This window comes from Narcine bancroftii, chromosome 4 (assembly GCF_036971445.1).
Source record: "Narcine bancroftii isolate sNarBan1 chromosome 4, sNarBan1.hap1, whole genome shotgun sequence".
In the NCBI taxonomy this organism is placed as follows: Eukaryota; Metazoa; Chordata; class Chondrichthyes; order Torpediniformes; family Narcinidae; genus Narcine; species Narcine bancroftii.
The window spans coordinates 207,297,451-207,321,504 of NC_091472.1; the positions used below are offsets into that span (position 1 = coordinate 207,297,451).

Consider the following 24,054-nt stretch of genomic DNA (forward strand, 5'->3'; position numbering starts at 1 on the left):
CCGGTTTGCAGATGACCCTGCGATGGGAGGCACTGTGGACAGTGAGGGAGGCTTTCAAAGCCTGCAGAGGGATCTGGGCCAGCTGGGAGAAGGGGCTGCAAAATGGCAGAGGGAGTTAAATGCAGACAAGTATTTTGGAAGGACCAACCCAAGAAAGGACGTGCACAGTGAATGATCGGCACTGAGGAATGGGTAGAACAGGGGGATCTGGGACCACAGATACATAATTCCCTGGAAGTGGCATCACAGGTGGATGGGATTGTAAAAAGAGCTTTTCACATATTGGCCTTCATCAATTAAAGTATTGAGTACAGGAGTTAGGATGTTGTGGTAAAGTTGTATATGACATTGGTAAGGCCAAATTTGGAGGATTGTGTGCAGTTTTGGTCACCTAACAACAGGAAAGATATCAATAAGATAGAAAGAGTGTGAAGAAGATTGACTAGGATGTTGCCCGGACTCCGGGAACTGAGTTACAGGGAAAGGTTAAACAGTTTAGGACTTTATTCCCTGGAGTGTAGAAGAATGAGGGGAGATTTGGTCGAGGTGTTTAGCATTATGAGGGGGATAGATGGAGTAAAGGCTTTTTCCACTGAGGGTAGGTGAGATACAAACCAGAGGACATGGGTTAAGAGTGAAAGGGGAAAGGTTTAGGGGGAACATGAGGGGTATTTTCTTCATGCTGAGAATGGTGGGGGTGTGGAATGTTCTATGGTTATCTGGGCTGAGAGAAAAAAATACTTCAACACACCCATCCCAGGACAGGTTTCTTTTCTGAGAGTCAGAACTCAAGCAAGTGCAAGGAAATGAAAGACAAACTATTTGTCAAAAACAGTTTACTGGGAACTGGAGTCTCGTCTACCCTCGGGAGCTAACGATCTAAATCACAGAATGTTGCTGCCTTTGGAGCTGATAAATGCTCTGGTTATCATTTGCTGAAGTTGTATCGCTTCTTCCTATGGATTGGAGGTAACAAACATGACCCGATCTTTTGGAAGGGATGGAGTGAGGAACCACCAACCTCCTTGTCAATGTCACTGTATAAAATTTACAGTGAAGGCTGAAAAAGAATAGCAGGATTCAGCAGAACTAACACAGGTTTGTGAGAGGAAATCCATTTGACCCATTTCCCAAGTTCTTTGAAGATGTGACAAGTCAAATAGATAACGAGGAGCCAGTGGACATGTCTTTGGATTTTCAGAAGGGTTTTGATAAAGTTCCACACAGAAAGTTGGCCAACAAGGTCAAGACGCATGCAATTGGGGTGTTGTACTGATGTGGATCAAGAATTGATTATCCTTCCAGGAACAAGTGGGTCCTTCTCAGGTTGACAGGATTGTTGCTTGGGATCCAATTGTTCACAATCCACATGAGTGACTTGGTTGAGATAGCAAATGTTCACATGTGATGATACTAAAGCAGGTGTGATTGGACTGACTGAGCGAGTGGGAAAGAACATGCATTATGTTGAATGGTAAGAGATGGGGTGGTGGTGGTGATCTTCAGTGAGACTAAGATATGATGGTAAACAAGCTGCTTGGAGCAACAGACAATCGAGAGATTGGTCTTTTATCAGGTGACGATCTGAATACAGGAAGTCTCAAGATAATTGTATAGAACCTTGATGACCACATCTGTACAATTTTGGTCCAGGTTGTTCTTGGAAACGCAGAGAAGGTTCAGTAAACTGGTTCCAAGCTTGACGTGGGGAGAGCTCGAGTAGACGAGCACTTTCATAAATCCACATTGTTTCCAGTCAGTCCTATCATTCTCTCGAGAGGAATGAGAGACGATCCCACCAAAATCTACAAAATTCTTAAAGGACTGGACAGGCTGAATATGGAAGGCCACTTCCGACTGAGATAGAAAATCCTTTCACTCTCTGCCCCAGAGGGCTGTGGATTCTCAGGCATGTGTTCATTCAGTGGACTTCTGGATAGGAAGAAAATCGAGGCACGTTGAGGGAACAGTTGAACAATGATTTAGTGCCTTATTCTCAATGGGGGCTGTATGCACCCCCCTCCCCTGGAGACTACAGCACATTTAGTGGGGGGCATGGAATTAAATCATAAACTAGTTTTAATGTTTTTTACGTAGTCAATGGGATAGAAGTACAGAAGAAACCATCTAATTTTGAATGGAAGGGGGCCCATAAACATTTCAGTGAAGTCCTAAAGGGACCATAGCCAGAAAAAGGCTGAGAATGGCTGATTTAAAAAGGGACCATAGCCAGAAAAAGGCTGAGAATGGCTGATTTAGTGGACAAGCTTGAATAACCAAATGGTCACTCGACTCCAATTAGTGCTGAGTGGTCACACTCCAATTCTTCGTGCCAGCTGTCCAACTGTGTGAGCTGCCACAGTTAGATGAGGTGCTATTGACCTCTCACTCCTGCGTGCATGCACAGCCTTGGCACAGCAGGGACTGGACAGGAAATGTGAACAGCCACCTTGGCTGGTTCAGTCTTTCCCTTCGTTCTGCAGCCAAGTTACCTCTGCACTTGGAGGTTTGTGATACTCCAGTGGGCATGTCTTTTACTCAATGACTCTGACAGCAGCTGTTGACAGCCCTGTTCATTACAGTGCCTCTCATCAGGCTGTTGTGATGTGACAACATCTCACCCCCTCTGACCTTTTCTGAAATAGTTACAACTTACTGCACCTGAATTGAAATCATAGAATCAAACGGAATGGAAACTGGCCCTTCAGACCCAGTGTCCGTGCCAGCAGCCAAATACCCATTCTCCAGCACATGGGCTTCTCTGCCATGGATTTCACATGCTCGTCTAAATCAGGAAATATGACGGGAGTACTTGCCTCAGATCTCCACTGATCCTCACATCCAACCTCTGGTTGCCGACAGCCCTGCTGAGGAAAAATGTATCACTATTCACGGACAACTGCCATTCATAATTTTGTAAACCTCCATTCAGTTCCAAATATTGAACAAGCTCTGTTCCTTTAAAACTGAAAGACCCACAGACTTCCATCATTCTGGAGGACATTGACAGACAGGATTTATTTGTGTCACTTGGTTTATGAAATGGTTAACTGATTTCCGATTTTTTTGTTGGAGCACATACATAACACCACATACCACCCTGATTCCTTTTCCTGCAGATGTGGGAGAATTACCATTGGTAGTGTAAAATAAAACTGGGTTCAACATTCACATGTAAACAAATCCAAACAAACTGCAATACAGAGAGAAAAAAAATCAATAAAGTCCCCAAGTAAGAGTCCTTAAATGAGTCTGGTGGTGGAGGGGTAGCAGCTGTTCCTGAACCTGGTGGTGTGCGTCTTGTGGCGTCAATACTGCTTTCCTGATGGCAGCAGCGAGAACAGAGTGTGTGCTGGGTGGTGTGAATCATTGATGAATGTTGCTGCCCTCTGATGGCAGCTTTGCCTGTAGATTTACTCAATGGTGGGAAGGGTTCTGCCTGTGATATCCTGGTCTGTGTCCACTACCTTTTGCAGGGGTATTGGTGTCCCCATACCAGAACATGATGCAGTCAGTCAGCACACTTTCCACCACACCTCTGTAGAAATTTGCAAGGGTTTCTGGTGTCATACCAAACCTTCACAAACTCCTGAGGAAGTAGAGGTGACTCCCAAGAATTTAAATTTGCTCTAAGGGCACATTGTGGTTGCAGGTGGAGAGGCTTTATTTGTGTCACTTGGTTTATGAAGTGGTCAGCGAGGACACTGTGAAAATGTCAGCCTTGAGGACAGTGTCTTCAGGTGTGAATGCAACGATGAATTCACAGCTGATGCTGGCCATGGGTGTGGAAGGGGCAGTGAGTCTGGAACTTGTGGGAATTCTCACCTCTCCGTGGCACTGAATCCAGTGCTGGTGGGTCCATGTGATGGGAGGAATGCAATAGGGAAATATGATGAATGTCCTGGGAGGGTTTTAAATGCTCTTTGTTCACACAGAGACTGATGCAACAGCAGCTCCAGCAGCATCAACAGATCCAACTGCAGCAGCTTCAGCAGCTCCAGTCTCAGTCTCAACCCCAGTCACAGCTGGCACCACAGTCCCAGCCCCAGGCCATGGTCGCGCAGGTTCCTGGCCAGTCGGGGCAAGTTTCCATGTCGTCGCCTTTAACGCAGCAGCAGCCACCACCAATCAAACTTCAGGCCGCACAACAGGTACTAACAGGGTGTCATTGAGAAACCCAAGAGCTGCAGGTGCTGGAAATGATGAAACGGGCTCAGCGAATCAGGCAGCGTCCACGGGGAGAAATGGTCAGTCAATGTTCGTGTTGGGGGCTTTTGTGAAAACTAAGGGTCCTGACTTGAATCATGGACTGACCTTCTACTCATGGATGCTGCCTGACCTGCTGAGGTCCTCTAGCAGCTTACTGTTCTGTGGATTCTGGCCATATGGGCTCCAGCACGCTGAACTCTGGCCCCATGGGTTCTAGCACGCTGGGCTCTATCCCTGTGGACTCTGGCACGCTGCGCTCTATCCCTGCGGGCTCTGGCACATGGACTCTGGCCACATGAGCTCAGGCATGCTGGGCTCTTGCACCGTGGGCGCTCCACTCTCCTAGGTCCACACCATCAGTATCACTGCCATTGCTGCAGCACTACTCTCTTGCCTCATTGCTACTACTCAACAAGTCTTCCTTGAAACCTACTCAACAAACTAAACCTTCCCTACTTTACAACCCATAAACCTCATTTTTCTTGTATTCCCATGCCTGTCTAAAACTCTTTTAAATGTCCCTCTTGTACCAGCCTCCGCCACCACCCCAGCAATGCATTCCTAGCACCTACTAATCTCTGTGTAAAAAAAAAGACTGATGTTTCCCCTAAACCTTTCGTCCTCTAGTGTTGTTTCTCTCACCCCAGGAAAAAGGCACTGGCTGTCTACCCTATCTATGCCTCTCATAATCTTACAGACCTCTATTAAGACTCATCTTATTCAGAGAAAAAAGCCCCAGCTCTGCTAACCTTGTCTTATGAGACTTATTTTCCAATCCAGACAACATCCTGGTAAATCTCCTCTGTCCCCTCTCCATAACTTCCATGCCCTTCCTATTATAAGGTGACCAGAATTGAACACCAGAGATTTGTGGAGTTGCAATGTGACCCCTCGATTCTTGAACTCAGTCCTCCAACTAATGAACCCAGCATCCCATTGTACACAGCATAAGGAGAATAGAAACAACACAATTAAAATGGGATGTCCAAGTCTACATCAAATAGGTATCATGCATAAATTCCAAGTTAAAATAATTTTCCTAACAAAGAAAACAAAGATAAAGAAATCTACTAAAAAAAATATAATTTAAAAAAAAAACAACTGAGGATCCGTCAAATCGTTTAAAACATATCTCCAATTAATTTTTGCAGAAGTTTAGGAAAAGATTTTCATAGGAGGTGATTTTAATTGTTGTCTTGATCCATTATTGTATAAACCAATTAAAACAGTAATAAGAGCTAAAGTGGTGAAGGCTCGATTAAATTTTATGAAGCAATTAAATTTAGTTGATAATTGGTGAAAGTTGAATACTAGAGAAAGAGATTATTCTTTTTATTCTCATAGGCATGACTCTTATTCGAGAATAGATTTTTTTAATTATTAGCACGGTTACAAGGAAGGATTAGTAAAGTTGAGTATAAAGCAAGAATAGTTTCTGATTATTCGCCACTTTTATTGACCACATAGATGGAGGTTTAATACTACATTATTAAAAAGAGTAGATTTTGTGATTTTATAAGAAAACATTCAATTATTTTTAGAAGTGAGGTTTAATTAAATAGATTATAAATTATTATTTGGTATGCATTAAAAACATTTATAAGAGGTCAAATAATAAGTTACTCAGCTAAAATTAAAAAGGAATATATAAACGAGACAAATCAATTAGAACAGGACATAGGTAAATTAGAAAATAAATTACAAATAATTCTTCTGAAGAAAATAGAAAGCAATTAATTAATAAAAAGCTTCAATATAATACTTTTCAGCCATACAGAACAAAAAAAATAATTCAAAGAACCAAACGGATATTCTGAATTAGGAAAAAGAGCTCAAAAAGTTTTAGCATGGCAATTGAAAGCTGAGCAGACATCTAGAGCGATTAATGCAGTTTTAAAAAATCTTCAGTGACTATTAGATATAAACCACAAGAAATAAATGATATATTTAAGGAATTTTATTCTGAATTATATCATTCGGAATCAGTACATGATGAAAATAAGATTGACAAGTTTATATCTCAAAGTAGTTTGGAGCAGAAAGATTTGAATGTAGTATTTACAGCAAGGGAAATTAGTTCATTGCAAACAATTTAAAGATCTTTTAATACTTTCATTTATAGAGGTGTTAAATTATTCTATGAAGGTATATTCTCTACAGGAATCCTTCTTAATCACAATTATTACAGTAATTCTGAGAAAAGATAGAGATCCAATGAAACCAGTATCTTTTAGACCAGTTTAATTATTAAATGTTGATTATAAAATATTAGCAAAATTATTAGCAAATAGATTGGCAAAGTATTAACCCAAATGAATACATATGGATCAAACTGGATTTGTTAAGGGTCAGAAATGTGCAGATAATGTGATGAGGCTTCTTAGTTTGATACATTTAGTTCAAAAAAGTGGAGGCCTGAGTGAGGCAGTTACTTTGGATGCTGAAAAGGCACTTGGCAGATTAGAATGGGATTTCCTTTTTAAGGTTTTGGAGAAATGTAAATTGAGTTCAATATTTATAGATTGGGTTAAAATGTATAAAAAACCTGTTGCAAAAGTAGTGACAAATGGTCAGATTCCAACTTATTTTGAATTAACGAGATGAAGTAAACAAGGTTGCCCATTGTCACCAGCTTTATTTGTTTTAGCAATAGAACCATTAACTGAATTAACAAGACAAGATTCAAAGATTGTGGGTATTAAGTGAAGCAAGAAGCATATAAAATAAATTTATTTGGGGATGATGTTTTGATATTTTTAACAGATCATTTAAATTCTTTGAAACAACTTAAAATTAAAATAAAAGAATATAGAAACATATTGGGATATAAAATAAATAGGGAGAAGAATGAGATTATATCTTTAGTTAATGGAAATTAACAGAAATGTAAGAAAGTAATTGAATCTAGATGGCCAGATCTTGGAATGGAATATGTTACCTATTACTTTGATGGGTAGAGTAAATTGTGTTAAGATGAATGTTTTTTTCCACCAATACAATATTTATTTCAATCGATTCCAATTTCAATTCCTCAATTTTTTTTTAAGGAATTAAATGTTTGTGTTTGAAAATGTTTATAGAAATTGCAAATGGATAGGGTTTCTTTGGAGAAATTGATGTGGAAATATGATTTAGGAGGTTTTTTGGCTCCCCAATTTTATGAATTGTTATAAAGCAGCACAGTTGAGATTTATTAATGTTCCAGCATGGGTAAATATAGAACTTGATAAAATAGGAGAAACTGATCCACAACATTTTATATATAAATGGAACACAAGATTGTTAATACCAAATAGAGAAACACCCATGATGAAACATTTTATTGAACTTTGGAATAAAGTTGAAAAAGAGATTGGAGGAAGAGATTTAATGACTGGAAGAACACCTTTATTACAAAATAGACATTCCATTTTCTATGGAAAATAATTTTTTTTAAATTTGGTAAAATTGTGCTATTTTAAAAATTAAAGATTGTTTTGAAGTCAGGAAATTTATTACTTTTAGTATAATGAAGGAAAAATTTAAGATATTGGAAAATACAAAATTATGTTATCAAATTAAGAGATTTTTTGGTGAAACCTTTGGTCAAGATTTAGTATTACAAGTGGACACAGAAGTAGAATTATTATTAAGTAATAGGGATATAAAGAAACTTATTTCAGAGATGTATAAATTATTACAAAAGAAGGCTCAAAGAGAGAGAGTTCATAAATCAAGACATAAATTGGAGGTAGACTTAAATAAGCAAATAGATGAACATAGTTGGATTCAGATATGTAGAGAGAGAATGAAAAGTACAATCAATGTGAGATTGGTTAGTGCAATATAATTTTATTCGTCAGTTATTTTTAACACCACAAAAGATACATAATATGTTCTATATTTATTCAGATTTATGTTTTAGATGTGGACAAGAAGTTGGTACTTCTTTACATTCAACTTGGCAGTGTTCCACAACTAAACCTTTTTGGCTTGAAATGGGTAATTTATTAAAATGAGTAAGATTCCCACAGGATCCGATGTTATTTTTACTGGGAGATATTAGAGGAATTAAACCTAAATTAAAACTGAATATGTACCAAGTAAAATTTGTTCAAATTGCTTTGGCAATAACTAGAAAATGTATTGCTATAACTTGGAAATCTGATACTGATTTGGGAATGGGCAGATGGCATGTGGAAATTCGGGGCTGGATTCCATGAGAAAATTACATAATTTAAGAGATAAATATACATTTTGGAAAAAATGGTTGGTATTAAAATTTAAATGAATTTCAAACATTCCCTTTCTTTTATATATTTAAAGGTATTAGAAAATGAAGTATTCCTGTTGTTCCTCTTTTTCAGTTTGTAGGGGGTTGGGGGAGGGGGATGAGGGAAATTAACAAGAGGTTTTCCTTTCTTTTATATTTCTTCACTTTTTCATTTATCTAAAATACCACGTATTTGGATTAAGATTGGAATATTGTAATATGTTTGCTAAGTGGTTTTATTTTAAATAAAGTTTTAAAAAAACATTGCTCACGTACAGATAAAAAAGCGGCAAGAATTATATTGCGTCTGGAAAGGGGGAGTTAATTCATAGAATAACGCCAGTCGTCAGTAATTGGTTTCCATGTTTCTTCAATTGTAGGAGTTGTATCTAAAGTACGACCGGATGTTTAATAGATTTAAGAAAGATAGAACATGAGAAAGCCATTGAAATAATGTAGGAGAATCAGAGTCTTTCTGATTAAGTAAGATGGCTCTTCTAGCTCATAGTGTAGAAAAAGCTATAACTCGATCTTCAGAAGGAGGTAAACAACCTGCACCTGTAATTACAAAAAGACCAGTTAAGGGGTGAAGTTGTCATTCAATAACCAGTATCATTGAGAGTTTTAAAAATATCTTTCCAAAATGTTTCTAACATGGGACATGACCAAAACATATGAGTCAATGAAGCCACCTCAGTATTGCATCTATCACAAGTAGATCTCGTATGAGGAAAGATGCGAACTAGCTTATCTTTAGACATAGAAGCTCTATGAACTATTTTAAGCTGTATTAAAGAATGTGGAGCACAAAGTGATTAACTACCCTGTAATTCTTCCCCTTGTTCAGGAGATAATGTGAGTTGAAGTTCTGATTCCCATGTTTGTCAAATCTTATCCATGGGGACTGATCTCAAATTTAATATCGGAGTACAAATAGGACCAGTTAAACCCTTCTGAAAGGGGTTTAAATGGAACAAAGTGTTAAGTAAATTTGGTTGTTGTAATATTAGATAGTTAGACATTACCATATTCAAGAAATTTCTAATCTGTAGATATCTAAAAAATGTGTGTACGGTAAATTATATTTGGTAGAAAGTTGCTCAAAAGGCATCAAACTACCATCAGCAAATAAATCTACAAAAGATAATTCCTTTAATCTTCCAAATAAGGGAGGTTTGGCCAAGAGTAGATGGTGTAAAAAAAAATTCAATAAGATATATAATATTAGCCAAGGCTAAATGGTATAGTCAAAAATAATCTTTGAAATTGAAACCAAATATTTAATAATTGGATTGGAAATATACTTACTGATTTATGATAGTCTAAAAGGTAAAAGAAGCTAAGGAATAATTCCGGACAGATTTCAAATCCAAATCTTCCCAGAGTGGACAATCAAATTTATCAAAGTGATAAATCCAAAAAATCATATAACAAATATTAATTGCCCAATATTAGGTTTCTGTGAGTGAAGCTTATTAATTCTGGCCCCCTTACCATTCCAAATATAAAATTAAACCTGAAAATCAATATTATCAAAGTAATATTTTGGAATAAAAATTGGGACAGCTTGAAATAGGTGTAAAAATTGAGGAAATCTTAACACCATTAATACAGCCAACCAAAGGCAAAGTCAAAGTTGACCATCGAGTAAAAGGTTGTTTCACAAAATCTAATAAAGGAGAAAAATTTAATTTAAATTTCTTAGTAATTTTAACAGCTAAATAAATAAAATACTCTTCGACAATCTTAAATGGCATATCATCATAAATAAGATCATGTGAGTTTATTGGGAATCATTCACTCTTATGAAAATTTAGTTTACATCCAAAATCCAATAATAAAGAGAGCATCGCAGGGGTAGCATTAGCAGGGTCTTAAATATAGACTAAAAGATCATCTGCATATAGAGAGTGACTTCATGTACTTCATTTCTTCTACTAATCCCTTGAATCTCATTTGCATTACAACATGTAATTGCAAGGGATTCTAATGCCAAATTGAAAAGTAAAGGGCTGAGGGGACTTCCTTGTCTAGCACCTCATAGCAATTTGTCTGGGGAAGATTTTTGATTATTAGTAATAACTATTGCAGTTGGTTTAAAATAAAGAACTTAATCCAGGAATTAAATCTAGAACCAAAATTGAACCTCTCCAAAATTTCAAACAAGTATCTCTATTCCACTCTATCAAAAGCTTTCTCTGCATCTAAATTCTGAAATCTTAGATGAAGCAGAATGGTTGATATTCATTATTCTTTGAACATTAAAAAGTGAGTATCGCTGTTTAGTGAATCCAGTTGGATCTTTTGCAATAATCTGCAGAAGAATATTTTCTAATCTACTAGCTAAAACTTTAGAAAGAATTTTAGAGTCAACATTAAAAAGTGATATGCACAGTCTGATGGATCTTTATCTTCTTTAAGAATTAGAGAGGTTGATGCTTCATAAAATGACTGTGGTAGAGTCCCCTGGTGAATAGAAACTGTAAACACCTCACAAATATGAAGAGTAAGTAAACTATCAAAAAACTTCTTGAACTCAATTGTATAACCATCCAAACCTGGTGTTTTACCAGATTGGAAAGAAGAAATAGCTTTAAAAATTTCCGTCTCTGAAATCGGAGCATCCAATAAACATTGATCATCCGAGCAAATCTTAGGAATATTTGTTTGCTTAAAAAGATGATTCATAAAATTAAAATCAGATGAAACTTGGGATTGATATAAGTGAATAAAATTCCTGAAATGCCCTATTAATCTCTGTCTGATCTAGGGTGACATTACCATCATTTTTACAGATTTTAATAATTTGTCTCCCAGCTGAAACAGTTTTCACTGGCCAGCCAAGAATTTACCTGACTTATCTCCATGCACAAACAATTCACTTTTAGATTTCATAAGATGAACTTCAGTAGGGTCAGTTAAAAGTAAGTTGTATTGTGTTGGCAGTTCTATTCTTTCCTTCTATAAATCTATAGTAGGAGTTGTTGATCAGAAATAGCAATTGTGTCATATTCAGTGTTTAACAGAAGGAACCAAATGTGTTAACAATAAAAAAAGTCAATTCAAGAGTATTTCTCAAAAGCATATGAAAAAATTGAAAATTCCTTAACATTAGGGTATAAAAGCCTCCAAATAACAACCAATCCATAATCCAATAAAAAGAAGTTACTATATGTAGCAGATTTGTTTGGAAGCTTCTGATTGGTTGAAGACCTGTCCATCAATGGATTCAAACAGCATTTAAAATCTCCACCCATAATTAATATGAAATCATTTAAATTTGGTAAAGAATCAAACAAGCCTTTACAAAAATTATGGATCATTCACATTTGGGCATCTATTCATAATCTATCTACATATTTGTTCTTCAATCTCCCCAGGGCTATTAGGAGGCTGTAGTATAACCCCCATGACCTTCCTTATTTCTGATCTCTTCTCACATTGCAGATGAGCCGCCAGGATGTCCTCACTGAGTGATGCTGTGACACTCTCCCTCCATCGCTTTTAATGCAATGTCCACCTGCCTTGCCCATAATGCTCCTTGCATTAAAACAAACACACCTTAGCTGATCAGCCTTGTTCATTCACCTGTTCTTTCCTGTTTTCCTTTTCATATTTATTTGCTATAACATCCCTCACATCCCCCCTGCCATTTGACTTTAAGTCCTCCTGAAAAGAACCAGTGGACATCCCTGTGAGGATATTGGATGCAGCCCATCCCTCTTCCAGGGCAGGTGGGACCAATTATCCATATATCTGGTCCTCCCTCCTGTACCAGCCCCATAGCCATTATCGAACTGCATGAGATCCTATTTCTTGCCACACTATCACCTAGAAGCATTCGTAATCCTGAGATGACAACCCTCAAATCCTGCTTTTTCACATTATTCAGCTCCCTCAAATCATTCTGCAGGGCTCCATCTCCCTTCCTTGTGTTATTAATATCAATATTCTGCTTGCTCGCTGCTCACCTTCCCCTCTCAAAATGTCTTGTACCTGATCAGAGACATCCTGGACCCTGGTACCAGGAAGACGCCACACCTTCTCAGAGTCCTGCCTGCAGCCACAGAAATGCCCATCTGTGCCACTAACTATGGAGTCATCCATAGCTATCACTCTGCCTGACTTCACCCTTCTACTAACCTGGCTATTGCTGCTACCAGTCATTTCCGCCACACCCCCCACCCTCCCAACAAAGCAGTGTGCCTGTTAGTGAGGGGAATGTCTGCCTACACCTGCATCCTACACCTTAGTTGTGACCCCATCATTGTAAGTGCTAACTCTTAGCCCCCTGGGTGACTGAGTTCATTCAACTTCAGCTCCAAGTCCTTGACGTGGACTGACAGGCGCAGCATTTGGATGCACTTGTCAGATGTCCCCCTTCCTGTAAGAGGAGCGTTACCTCTGCCCTGACTGCTGTTCTGAGTACTCTATCAAAAGACTAAGGATTAAAGCAAAGCCTGGCCTGTGCTTCTGCTCTCTCTGTCAAAATTTCAGCACTGACCCTCAATCAGTGCCTTTTTTCCCTGCTTCTGCCGGTTGCTGCAAGAGGTTAACTGCCCTCAGCTTCAACTGACCTTGCACTCCTCCTCCACTCCTCTTCTTGATCCTCTGTAGGTCATCTCATATTTCGAACATGAGCAGGAGTTGGCCATCTGGCCCATCGAGCCTGCTCTGCATTCAATTACATCGTAGCTGATGTAATAATAGGCTCATTTCCACCTACCTGCCTTTTCCCATATCCCTTTATTCCCCTGTGTAAAAGTAAGGTCTTAAAGATGCTTACTGAGGACGCCTCCACTCTTTCGATGAGCAGCGAACTCCATACATTCACCACTCTTTGGGAAAAGCAGTTCCTCCTTATCTCCGTCCTAAATCTGAAGATGATGTCCCCTAGTTCTGATGTCACCTGCCAGTGGAAACAACTTGTCTTTCATAACTTTATACGTTTCTGGAAGATCCCCTTTCATTCTTCTGAATTCCATCGAGAACAGCCCCAGACCATGCCGCCCTCATTTCAATAAGATCCCTTCTCATTCTTCTAAATTCCAGTGAGTGCATCCCAGTCGACTCAATCTCTCCTCATAGGCTAACCCCCTTATCTCTGGAATCGACCTGGTGAACCTCCTCTGCACCACCTTAAAAGCCAGTACATCCTTCTTCAAGTTAGGAGACCAGAACTCCAGATGTGGCCTCGCCAGTATCCTGTACATTTGCAGCATAACCTCGCTTCTCCTAAATTAAATCCTTCTAGCAAAGAACAACATCCCATTTGCCTTCTTGATAACTGGCTGCACCTGCAAATCAACCTTTTGCGATTCATGCACAAGCCCTCCCAAGTCCTTCTGCTCAACAGCACGCTGTAATCGCTTGCCATTTAAATAATAATCCGATCTTCAATTCTTCCTTCCAAAGTGGATAACCTCACATTTGCCAACATTGTACTCCATTTGCTAGACCCTGGCCCACTCACTTCACTTATTTATTTCTCTCTGCAGACTCTCTGTATCCTCTTTACAATTGGTTTTTCCACTATATTTAGTGACTTTGATACGTTACACTCTGTTCCCTCTTCCTTGTATATTTTAAATAGTTGCGGGCCCAGCGTTAACCCCTGCACCCCCCCTCGCTTAGCACTGATTACCAACCACAAAAACACCCCTGCATCCCAACTCTCTGCCTTCAATTGGTTAACCATCTCCTTTATCCGTGCTAATACATCACCTCCAACTCTATTCATACTTACCTGATAAGATAAGTCTTTTATACTGCACCTTATCAAATGTCTTCTGGAAATTCAAGTGAGCAACATCCATCTGTTCCCCTCTGTCTACTGCGCTCTTTATATTCTCAAAGAACTCTAGTAAGTTTGTCAAACAGGAGCAGCCTTTGCTGAATCCTTGCTGCGTCTGCCTGATGGATCCAATTCATTCCAGATGCCTCATTATTTCTTCTTTAATGGTAGCTCCAATTGCAGATGTTAAACTAACTGCTTACGTCCTTTTTTGAACAGTGGTGTGACATTCACCGCCTTCCAATCCATCAGGGCCATGGGACTTGCTATCTGAAGGTCCACAAGTTTGCTCAGCAGTACCTCTTTGGTGATAACTATTGTATCCAGGTCCTCACTTCCCATCGCATCCATAACCTCTGTCTTTGGCATGGTAAACCTGTCCTCTACAGTGATTCAAAAATAGTCAGTCCTGAAGGAGAACAACTTTGTTTTCTCTCCCCCAGACCCTCCCCATCACCCTACTGCAACCATCATGACTGGTGTGGTCCTGCATATTGCCAAGGCATCCTACACCCCTATACAAATGGCATCCTAAAACAACCTGCCCCTAATTATGGAGAGGTGGTATTCAGTGTGGAATGGCCTCATAGCTCCAGGTGTTTTCAGCTGCTGTCGGATGCCACTCGTCCAACTTCTCTGCCTTTCCTGGCCAGCTTTGGCTGGGAAATCCAACGTAGCAGGAGGGACAGTTGACAGATGGCAGGGGACATTGAATGGTGTGGAACCTAAGGGGGTATCCTGGTTAATTACTCCATCCCATTCACTCCTGATGCTGCTCCTTACCCAACAGCCCTGCCACTTTTTTTATACATGTGCTTGTTGGTTCCCTTTGTGGAATCTGAATGTACCAGCCTTCCAGGCAATGTACTCCAAATCACAGTGAATTTTAAAAAAAGCACAACTTCGAGTCATTTTACTTTGTTTATTAATTCATTACCATGCAGAGTGAGGCTGTTCAGCCTTTCGGGCCTGTGCACGCCCACAACAGGTCAATTCCATCAGTCCCCCTACCCACTCTTCACTCTCGCACATGCCCATCCACTCCCCTTTGATCCTTTTGCCATTAATGATAAATCAGCCCTTCCTCTGATTCTTTTCTTCCCCCAGTCAGGACATTGTCAAAGGGCATTTAAGCCAGCATCACATCTCTGGATGTGGGGAAAACTGGAGGATCTGGTCAGGAATTTTGCTTAAAATATCCTTCTTGCTGTATTTGTTCCAAAGGGAAAGCTGTGCAATTCAGAACATGATTGAAATATCAGATCAGTGGAAGCGTCCTCAGCTCTGATCAGCGCCCCTTTTATGTTTTTGTTTCAGGTCCGGTCGCAGTTTCCTCAGGGGCAGACAGCGCAGGCTCAAGCACAGGCTCAAGCGCAGGCTCAGGCCCAGGCCCAGGCCCAGGCCCAGGCCCAGGCGCAGGCCCAGGCCCAGGCCCAGGCGCAAGCTCAAGCACAGGCTCAAGCACAAGCCCAAGCCCAGGTTCAAGCACAAGCACAAGCACAAGCACAAGCACAAATGGGAACAGGAGGGCAGGTAAGATATGAGCATGTGTCGTTCTGCCTCAGTGCATGAGTTGATCAGGGTGTTGCAGGATTTCTGGTGTATTAGCTTGTTTCTGCAGGTTCCTTCTCCTGGCTGTTAATTGCACGTGATTGTAAAGCAACCTGCTTCTGAATAATAAATCAGCCCTTCCTCCAATTCTCTTCTTACCCCAGTTTGGGTATTTGTAGCCGCAGAAGTAAATACATTCCTGTCACTACTGTATTACCCGTAATCATTGCCAGTACACTACTTTAGAAATAAAAGGGACATAGTCCGAATGTCGTAATTCATGTTCCAGACAGTCTAGTTTCTGGTGCAGGTTCATCACTCTTCACCTCGTTTTCTGAAACATCTCCCACTGATATTAGTGCTGATACCAGCCGATCTCGTGTAGCTTCACATCGTATCCCTGAAGGATCTCCTCTGCTGCTCACCGGCTTCCACAGGCACTCTGCTCTCGAGCTGAGACATCCACCCTTGAGCCTGATGCAGGTTAAACCTGCAAGAGCAGGAAAATCCCAGCCAATGACTCGAGACGGTAGTTTCAGTGAGAAAGTTTTAATGATTTATTCACCGATTTTGCATGATTTGTGGTGTTTTGATGTCTAATTTTAAAGACGTGGAGCCTCTGTGGCAGATTCCCTGCTTTGGGCCTCTGAGGCTGCTGTCGGACCAGCACTGGGTCAATTTGAAGTGCAGGGACATGGGGTCCCTGCTGGAGACTGCTGTTGGCCATAGTGGAACAGGCAGCCAGCAATTGTGGAAAATCTGCCTCTTAACTTCTTGTTTCTGATTTAGTTTGCAGACTCACGAGATTCAGAGGAGGCCAAGGTGTGGTGATGGAGTCAGTGGAAGAGTGGAAGAGATAGCTTTTGCTTACCAAAAAAATTATTATTATTATTCCATCTCTAGCAAGTGAATCGAGAAGGCAGGGGAAGCAGATGCTTAGTGTGAATTTTTTTTTAAAAGTCAGATTCTGGAACCTGCAACCAAGCAAATGTTGCAAGAACTCAGCCAGGCATCTGTGGAAATAGACAGCAGCCAGTGATTTAGATCAAAGACCCTTTCTTGGTTCTGATGAAAGATCTTTGATCTGAAACACTGGGTTTTCTTTCCACGATTGTTGTTTGACCAGCTGAATCCTCTCAGCATTTCTGCTGTATTTCACCTTCTGTAAGCGTGAAACAAAAGCAGGAAAATTCAGCAAGTCAGGCAGCACCTGCGAAAAGGGAGACCATTAACATTTTGGGTGGGCGATCAGTCTTCAGTGCTGAGACAGAGAGAGCAAAGAATTCAAAGTTGCAGAGAAGGATAAGTGTGGGGAGTACATTAAAACCCCTGGTTTCTGGCACCTATGGAGGGATTGGTAGATGCCAGATAAGTATATTTTCTGGTAGCTTGAGACTCACTCTTACAATATAGCTAATACACCTGCATTAAGAGTAAACAGTGTAAAACACAAAAATACTAGACTGTACTTACACTGAACAAACTTTACTTGCATGAGTATATAAAACTTAAAAAATAAAGCTTACTTTATTTTCAGTCACATTCTTTGAAAACATTTAACTGTCTCTGCATCTGCAGGTTCTTCCCCCGCCTGAAAGACAAACAATAAAGTGATAAATAATTAACCCCCCCTGCCCCCCCCCCCCCCCCCCCCCCACCGCAAGTTTACAGATGAAGTCTCTGAACGGGGTGACTTACAAAACAGGGATAAGGAGACACTTTAAGAGAGTGACCCCAACGGCGAGTGGCATCAACCAGCTCTTCATCCTGGGCGACGCCATTGCTGTTTAATACAACTTTATTCAAACAGCTGCTATGTCCAAGACACTCCATTGGCTGAATATTTACTCCCATCTTCACCAAAGATTTATGTGTTACTTCAGAGAACATTTACTTTCACAATTTTAAACTTGCGTACTTTTTACCTATTCTTATTTATTTCAAACTTTAAATTAATTTTCCTCAATTTCTTTTTGGTGGTTGCTTGGTTGGTTGAATTTGGGATACCAGGGGTTTTATTGTATCTGTAATTGGGCGTAATTGTAATTGTCATACCCACGCTCCTGTTCGGCTCTGAATCATGGGTCCTCTACCGACATCACCTACGGCTCCTAGAATGCTTCCTATGTCTCCGCTCCATCCTCAACATTCATTGGAATGACTTCATCACCAACATCGAAGTACTCGAGCTGGCAGAGTCCGCAAGCATCGAATCCATGCTGCTGAAGACCCAACTGCACTGGGTGGGTAACGTCTCCAGAATGGAGGACCATCGCTTTCCCAAGATCGTGTTCTATAGCGAGCTCTCCACTGGCCACCAAGACAGAGGTGCACCAAAGAAGAGGTACAAGGACTGCTTAAAGAAATCTCTTGGTGCCTGCCACATTGACCACCGCTAGTGGGCTGATATCGCCTCAAACCGTGCATCTTGGCGCCTCACAGTTCGGCGGGCAGCAACCTCCTTTGAGAAGACCGCAGAGCCCACCTCACTGACAAAAGACAAAGGAGGAAAAACCCAACACCCAACCCCAACCAACCAATTTTCCCTTGCAACCGCTGCAACCGTGCCTGCCTGTCCCGCATTGGACTTGTCAGTCACCAACAAGCCTGCAGCAGACGTGGACATACCCCTCCATAAATCTTCGTCCGCGAAGCCAATCCAAAGAATTGGGCGAGGTCAGGGTGGTAGTGGAGAGTGATAAAGCAGTGTGATATTTTGCAAAGAGCAGCCAGGGTGAGATAATGACAATAGTAACAGATGGGATTTTACGACTTGCAATAAAAAATGACCACTTCTGATATAGAGAAAGTTAGTTATCAGAAGATGACAAATTCAGTATTGAGTCTAGAGACTGCAGCATAGCCAGACAGAGATGAGGGGTTGCTCTTCAAACTTGTAGTTGGGAGTGCAGGAAGTCACGGACAGGGGTCTCGGAGTGGGATGGAGAATTAAAGTGCAGCTTTGGGTCACTGCAGTACACTGAACGGAACTGCGCCACATAGGCATCACCCTATCTGCTCTTCTTCAATGTGGGGGACATCACATTGTGAATACTGAATGCAGCAGAAAGTGTGCAAGTGAGTTGCTGCTTGCCCTGGATCCCATGATGGTGGGAAGGGAAGCTGTGAAAGGGAAGTTCTTGGATCAGGAATTGGCCGTCAAGCCAGCTATTCAATAAGACCATGGCTGATCTGCTGTGGATCTACCCAGCTCCATCTACTCTAAATTCTCCATTGCAAAACAAAAAAATCTCAACCCTATTTGAGGCAGCCTCTACTTGCTTCTTAGGGCAGAGAATTCCAGATTCATCGCTCTCTGGAATAAGAAGTTCCAAATCTTAAGGCTATGTCTCACTTCCCAGTGGAAACAACATTCCTGCTTCTATCCTATCAATTACTTTCTTGATTTTGTTTCGATAAGACCTCCTCTCATTCTAAATTCCATCAAGGCCTTCTTCGGTGAATGGGTTGAGAATTAGCTGGAGCTCAGATTCAACAACATAAAGCTGCATACCTTCTGAGGGTTCTGTAGCTCAGCTACTGAGGCTGCAATGACCTTGGCTCTGTGGAGTTAACAGATTGAACAATTTCTCATTTGCTCTGTAGACTAGTTCCGCTCCATTGAGAACCTTGATGGGGGAAGTGCAGCATTGCAATAAATATGTGGAAGACTCCAAAATTCATTGTTTAATTGACAGTTACAAAGATTATCAGAGGTTGCGAGAGTATCAAGATCAACTGGGAAAATGGGCTGAGGATTGCAGGCAGAACTTGAACACATCCAAGATGTTGAATTTTGGGAATTAAACCAGGGCAGAAATTGCCCAGTAAGTGTCAGGGCTTTTGGAGGGTGTTGCAGAAGAGAGGGACCTAGAAGTACAAATACATAGCACCCAGATGTGTGGCGACGCAAGCGGACAGGGTGCTGCAGAAGGCATTTGGTGCGCTTGCCTCCATCGGTCAGGACGTGTAGGAGAGTTCAGACATCATGTCACATGACATTGGTGAGACCAATCCTGGAGTCGTGTGTGAAGTTCTGGTTGCCTGCCTATAAGAAGAATGTCAACTGGAAAGGGTGATGGAAAGATTAACACACGTTAGAATCAGAATCAGATTTATTGTCATTAATGCAAACCGAAAAAAGTGAGATAGTGTCTAATGGTCCATTGTTGGTACAAAAATCTGATGGCGGAGGGGAAGAAGCTGTTTTTGTAACATTCGCCATTTTTACACTGAAAAGCCACATTATGGCTGTATACGCAACCCGTCCCTGGAAGCAGGTTTTCTTATTCACACATATTTTCTTGTTCACAGTGCTCTGTCGCTGTGACTACCTACTTTGGCAGATTGAAGCCGGGTAAGTCTAGGACCCCCACCCCAATCCACCTTTGATGCTTTCACACAGAGCTTGAAAGACAAATAAAACCGGGTTTTCCAGCACTGTGTAAAAGGGTGTGTGCCCTCAGGTTCCTGTACCTCCTTCCTGATGGCAGCAGTGTGAAGAGATGGTGAGGATCCTTGGTGTTGGAGGCTGCATTCTTGAGACACCACATCTTAAAGATGTCCTTTATGGAGTGAAGACAAACGCCCATGATGGGCCCAGTATATCTTTATAACTCAAGTCTCCTGCTTTAATTCTCCACCTCCCCTTCCCACGTTCTCTCTGGTCCCTTACACTTCCAACGTAGCCACATCCCGAGTTCCACCCAGGGTCTGGACTTGATATTGAATCCAATTATTTTAGATAAACGCCTCTTCCAGTTTGTATCAGGACTGGCCGGTTCTGATGAAAGGGCACCAACCTATAAAATTAACTTGTTTTTCTCTCTCCCCAGATGCTGCGTGACCTGCTGGGCATTTCCAAAGTTCTGTTCTATTTTCGATTTCTAGCGATTGTTGTCACATTTCCAGGAAGTTGTGCATTCTCATCTAATCTCATTCACCACTTCTACTCACAGACCCGCTGTGGTTAACAATTCTCTAGTCTTCTTCCTCCCTGCAATGGATAGGCTCTTGACGGTTGCCATGGGCACCGTATGGTTTCGTTGCCCTCTGATTCTCTGACCTCTCTCTCTCAGTAGCTGCACCTCGTATGTAGTTCAGAACCTTTTGGTCTCCACCCTGCAACAGACATTTCTCACCCTCCCCTTTCTTTGCAACTTGAAACAGGTTTGATTTCTAATAATTTCCCGTTCTAATGAATGGTTATCAGTTTGAAACATAACTCTTGTTTCTCTCCATAGATGTTGCCTGACCCACTAAATATTAAAAACATTTTCTAAATTTTGGACCCTGTTGAAGTTTGGGGAAATTATTGGAATCAATTTAGAGGGATAGGACAAACATTTGTTTCAAACAACAAAGAACAAACTGCATGGTTTTTGAGGGATGATTGCATCTAATTAACAAATGAATTTTTAAAGGGCAGTGCACTTACTGCTGTCTGCATGGATTTTTTATTATTTATTGACAAGGGCCCACCTGACAGTCTGGTCCAAAAATACTACCAGGTGAATCCAAGTGATAGTGGCAAATTGTATCCAAAGTCAACTTGGTCACAGGAAGCAAAGGCTTGTGGTTGGCAGGAGGCTTTGACCTGGAAGGCTGATTGAGTGGGGCTCCACAGGATGGAATACTTTTGGTGTAACTCAGTTCAAGTCCCGGCAACAGCCTCGTAAATTTCAATCTTATTGATATCCTTCCTGTAGTTCGTTGACCACATCTGTACACATTACTCCAAATTTGGCCTCACCAATGTCTTACACAACTTAACCATAACATCCCAACTCCTATATTCAATACTTTGATTTATAAAGGCCAATGTGCCAAAAGCTCTCTTTACAACCTGTGATGCCGCTTTCAGGGAATTATATCTATATTCTCAGATCCCTCTGTTCTACTATACTCCTCTGTGCCCTCCTGTTTACTGTGTGTAATGTGGGGTGGTAGGAGGTCATGGGTAATGTGGGGTGGTAGGAGGTCATGGGTAATGTGGGGTGGTAGGTGATCATGAATATGGGGAAGTGAAACAAGGTAAGAGCATCTTCAATAAATGGAATAACGCACAATTTGTTAGGGAGGGAGTTCCAGGATTTTGACCCAGCGATGGTGAAGGAAAGGTGATATATTTCCAAGTCAGGATGATGAGTGGCTTACAGGACAAGCTCCAGGTGTGTTTTTGCTGCCCTCGTCTTTCCGACTGGTAGAGGTGGTGGGCTTGGAAGTTGCTGTGATGCATCCTGTGGACGGCTCAAACAATGGTACCCCAATTGCCAACATATTGTAGCCCTGATGCCTCAATTACTGACCCCGTACCCTAGAACCCGTTCTGGCACCCACACACAGTTTGCACATCAACCTCAGCCTCCACCAAGCCGGCACCTTCGACTTCACTGCCTCATCCCCCCCCCCTTACCCTTCTCTATCCCCTCAAATCTCCCCTTCCTCACCACCACCCCCCCCCCCCCCACCATGTCTACACCTTTGAACATCTCCGATTTCTGATAGACCACTCTCCGTTCTCCTGCTTTTACCCATCCCTCGGTCTCCTTTCCTCCAGCTCTCCACCCCTTTCCTTTCCATTCACAGAACACTCTCCACATTCTGCTGCTTTCTTTTGTGCCCCAGATGCTACGTGACCCGCTGGGCATTTCCAGTGTTCTGTTCTATTTTCGATTTCTAGCGATTGTTGTCACAATTCCAGGAAGTTGTGCATTCTCATCTAATCCACCCCTAAACTCTTGCCTGTGGCCTTTGCTCCTCCCCCTGCCCCTTCCCCCACCATTTTGTTCAGGCGCATGCCTACATGATGCTCGTACGTTATTTATGAATCTTTATCCATGCCAAAGTCCACTATTAACCTGCTGAGTTTCTCCAGCATTGTTTTCACTCCTTTGAGCTTCCCCTTTCTTCCCACCCCCTAGCCCTCAGACTCCTTTGTCTCCCCCAACTCCCCTCTGACCCCCCTACCCTTCACCTCCCTCTCTGATCTTCCCTACCTGCTACCTTCACTGACTAACCTCCACAAGCCTCCATTCCTTCTCCCCTCCACCACCACCGATTTTCCCACCACCCCCTCCATTCAGGGAGCTATCACCTCCCCCATCACCTCAGTATTTTGACTCTTACCCTTCCACTCCTATACACCTCCCCCTGCATTCCCACTCCCCTCCCCAGCCCCACCATTTTATTCAGGCACATGCATGCTTTTAGCTTATACCTTGGTGAAGGGCTCAGGCCCGAAACATTGGTTGTGCACCTTTACCTATGTTACATAAAGAATGCTGCGTGACTTGCTGAGTTCTCCAGCATTGTTGTATAAACTACAGCTGTGAGTCAGTGTTGGAGAGAGTGAGCGGGTGTGGACGCAGTGCTGTCAAGGGGTATCTTGCATCCTGTCCAGTCTCGAGCTCGTGGTGAGAGTGGCTGGAACTAAGCAAAACGATCATTTCCTTAGACACTAAGGTCGAGAACGGAGCATCACCCAGGGCAAGACTTTTAAACCACGATGGGATTTAATTTTTGGAGTAGACAATAGGAGCTGGAGTATGCCATTTGGCCCGTCGGGCCAGCACCGCCATTTTAGATCATGGCTGATCATTACCATCAGTACCCCTTTCCAGCCTTATCCCCATAACCCTTAACTCCGTTACCCACAAGAGTCTTATCTAACTCTCTTTTGAACATAGTCAGCAAATCCGCCTCTACCACCCTCTGTGGCAGAGCATTCCACAGATTCACACTTCTCTGGGTAAAAAAATGCTTTCTCATCTCCGTCCTAAAGGGCCTACCCTGTATTCTTAAACTATGCCCTCTAGTCCTCGTCTACCCCATCATTGGGAACAAGTAATCAGACTTCACCTTGTCTATCCCCCTGATGATTTTGTATACCTCAATCATGTCCCCCCTCATCCTTCTAAACTCCAATGGATACAAGTCCAGTTTTTCTAGCCTTGCTGCATATGACAACCCTGCCATCCCTGGAACTAACCTTGTAAATCTGCGCTGCACACCCTCTAAAGCTAGTATGTCCTTCCTCAAGTTTGGAGACCAGAACTGGACGCAATACTCCAGGTGGGGTCTCACCAGGGCCCTGTATAACTGTAGAAGGGCATCTCTGGGTAGATTAGCTGGAAGAGCTGATCCCACGGCAGTGGTATGTTGGACTAGGACTGGTCCATGGCAGTGGTATGACGGACTAAGACTGGTCCATGACAGTGGTATAGAGGACTAGGATTGGTCCATGCCA

At 41.8% G+C, this 24,054-nt stretch overlaps 1 protein-coding gene and 1 long non-coding RNA gene across 6 annotated transcripts in view; one reads left to right on the plus strand and one right to left on the minus strand.

Annotated features, from left to right (window-relative positions):
* Nucleotides 1-24,054, plus strand: part of med15 (mediator complex subunit 15) — a 204,863-nt gene that overhangs the window by 112,917 nt on the left and 67,892 nt on the right. For 4 of the 5 annotated variants that reach the window (XM_069933772.1, XM_069933769.1, XM_069933768.1 and 1 more), the window contains 2 exons: nt 3,936-4,151; nt 15,573-15,788. In XM_069933772.1, the coding sequence (XP_069789873.1) occupies nt 3,936-4,151; nt 15,573-15,788 (432 nt within the window). The remainder of the gene's footprint in view (nt 1-3,935; nt 4,152-15,572; nt 15,789-24,054) is intronic. The other variant, XM_069933771.1, reaches the window with a different exon arrangement.
* Nucleotides 844-13,127, minus strand: LOC138761515 (uncharacterized). The gene is made up of 3 exons (XR_011356354.1): nt 13,039-13,127; nt 2,817-2,864; nt 844-1,932 (listed from the first exon to the last, which is right to left on the minus strand). It is a non-coding gene; the product is annotated as an uncharacterized lncRNA (long non-coding RNA).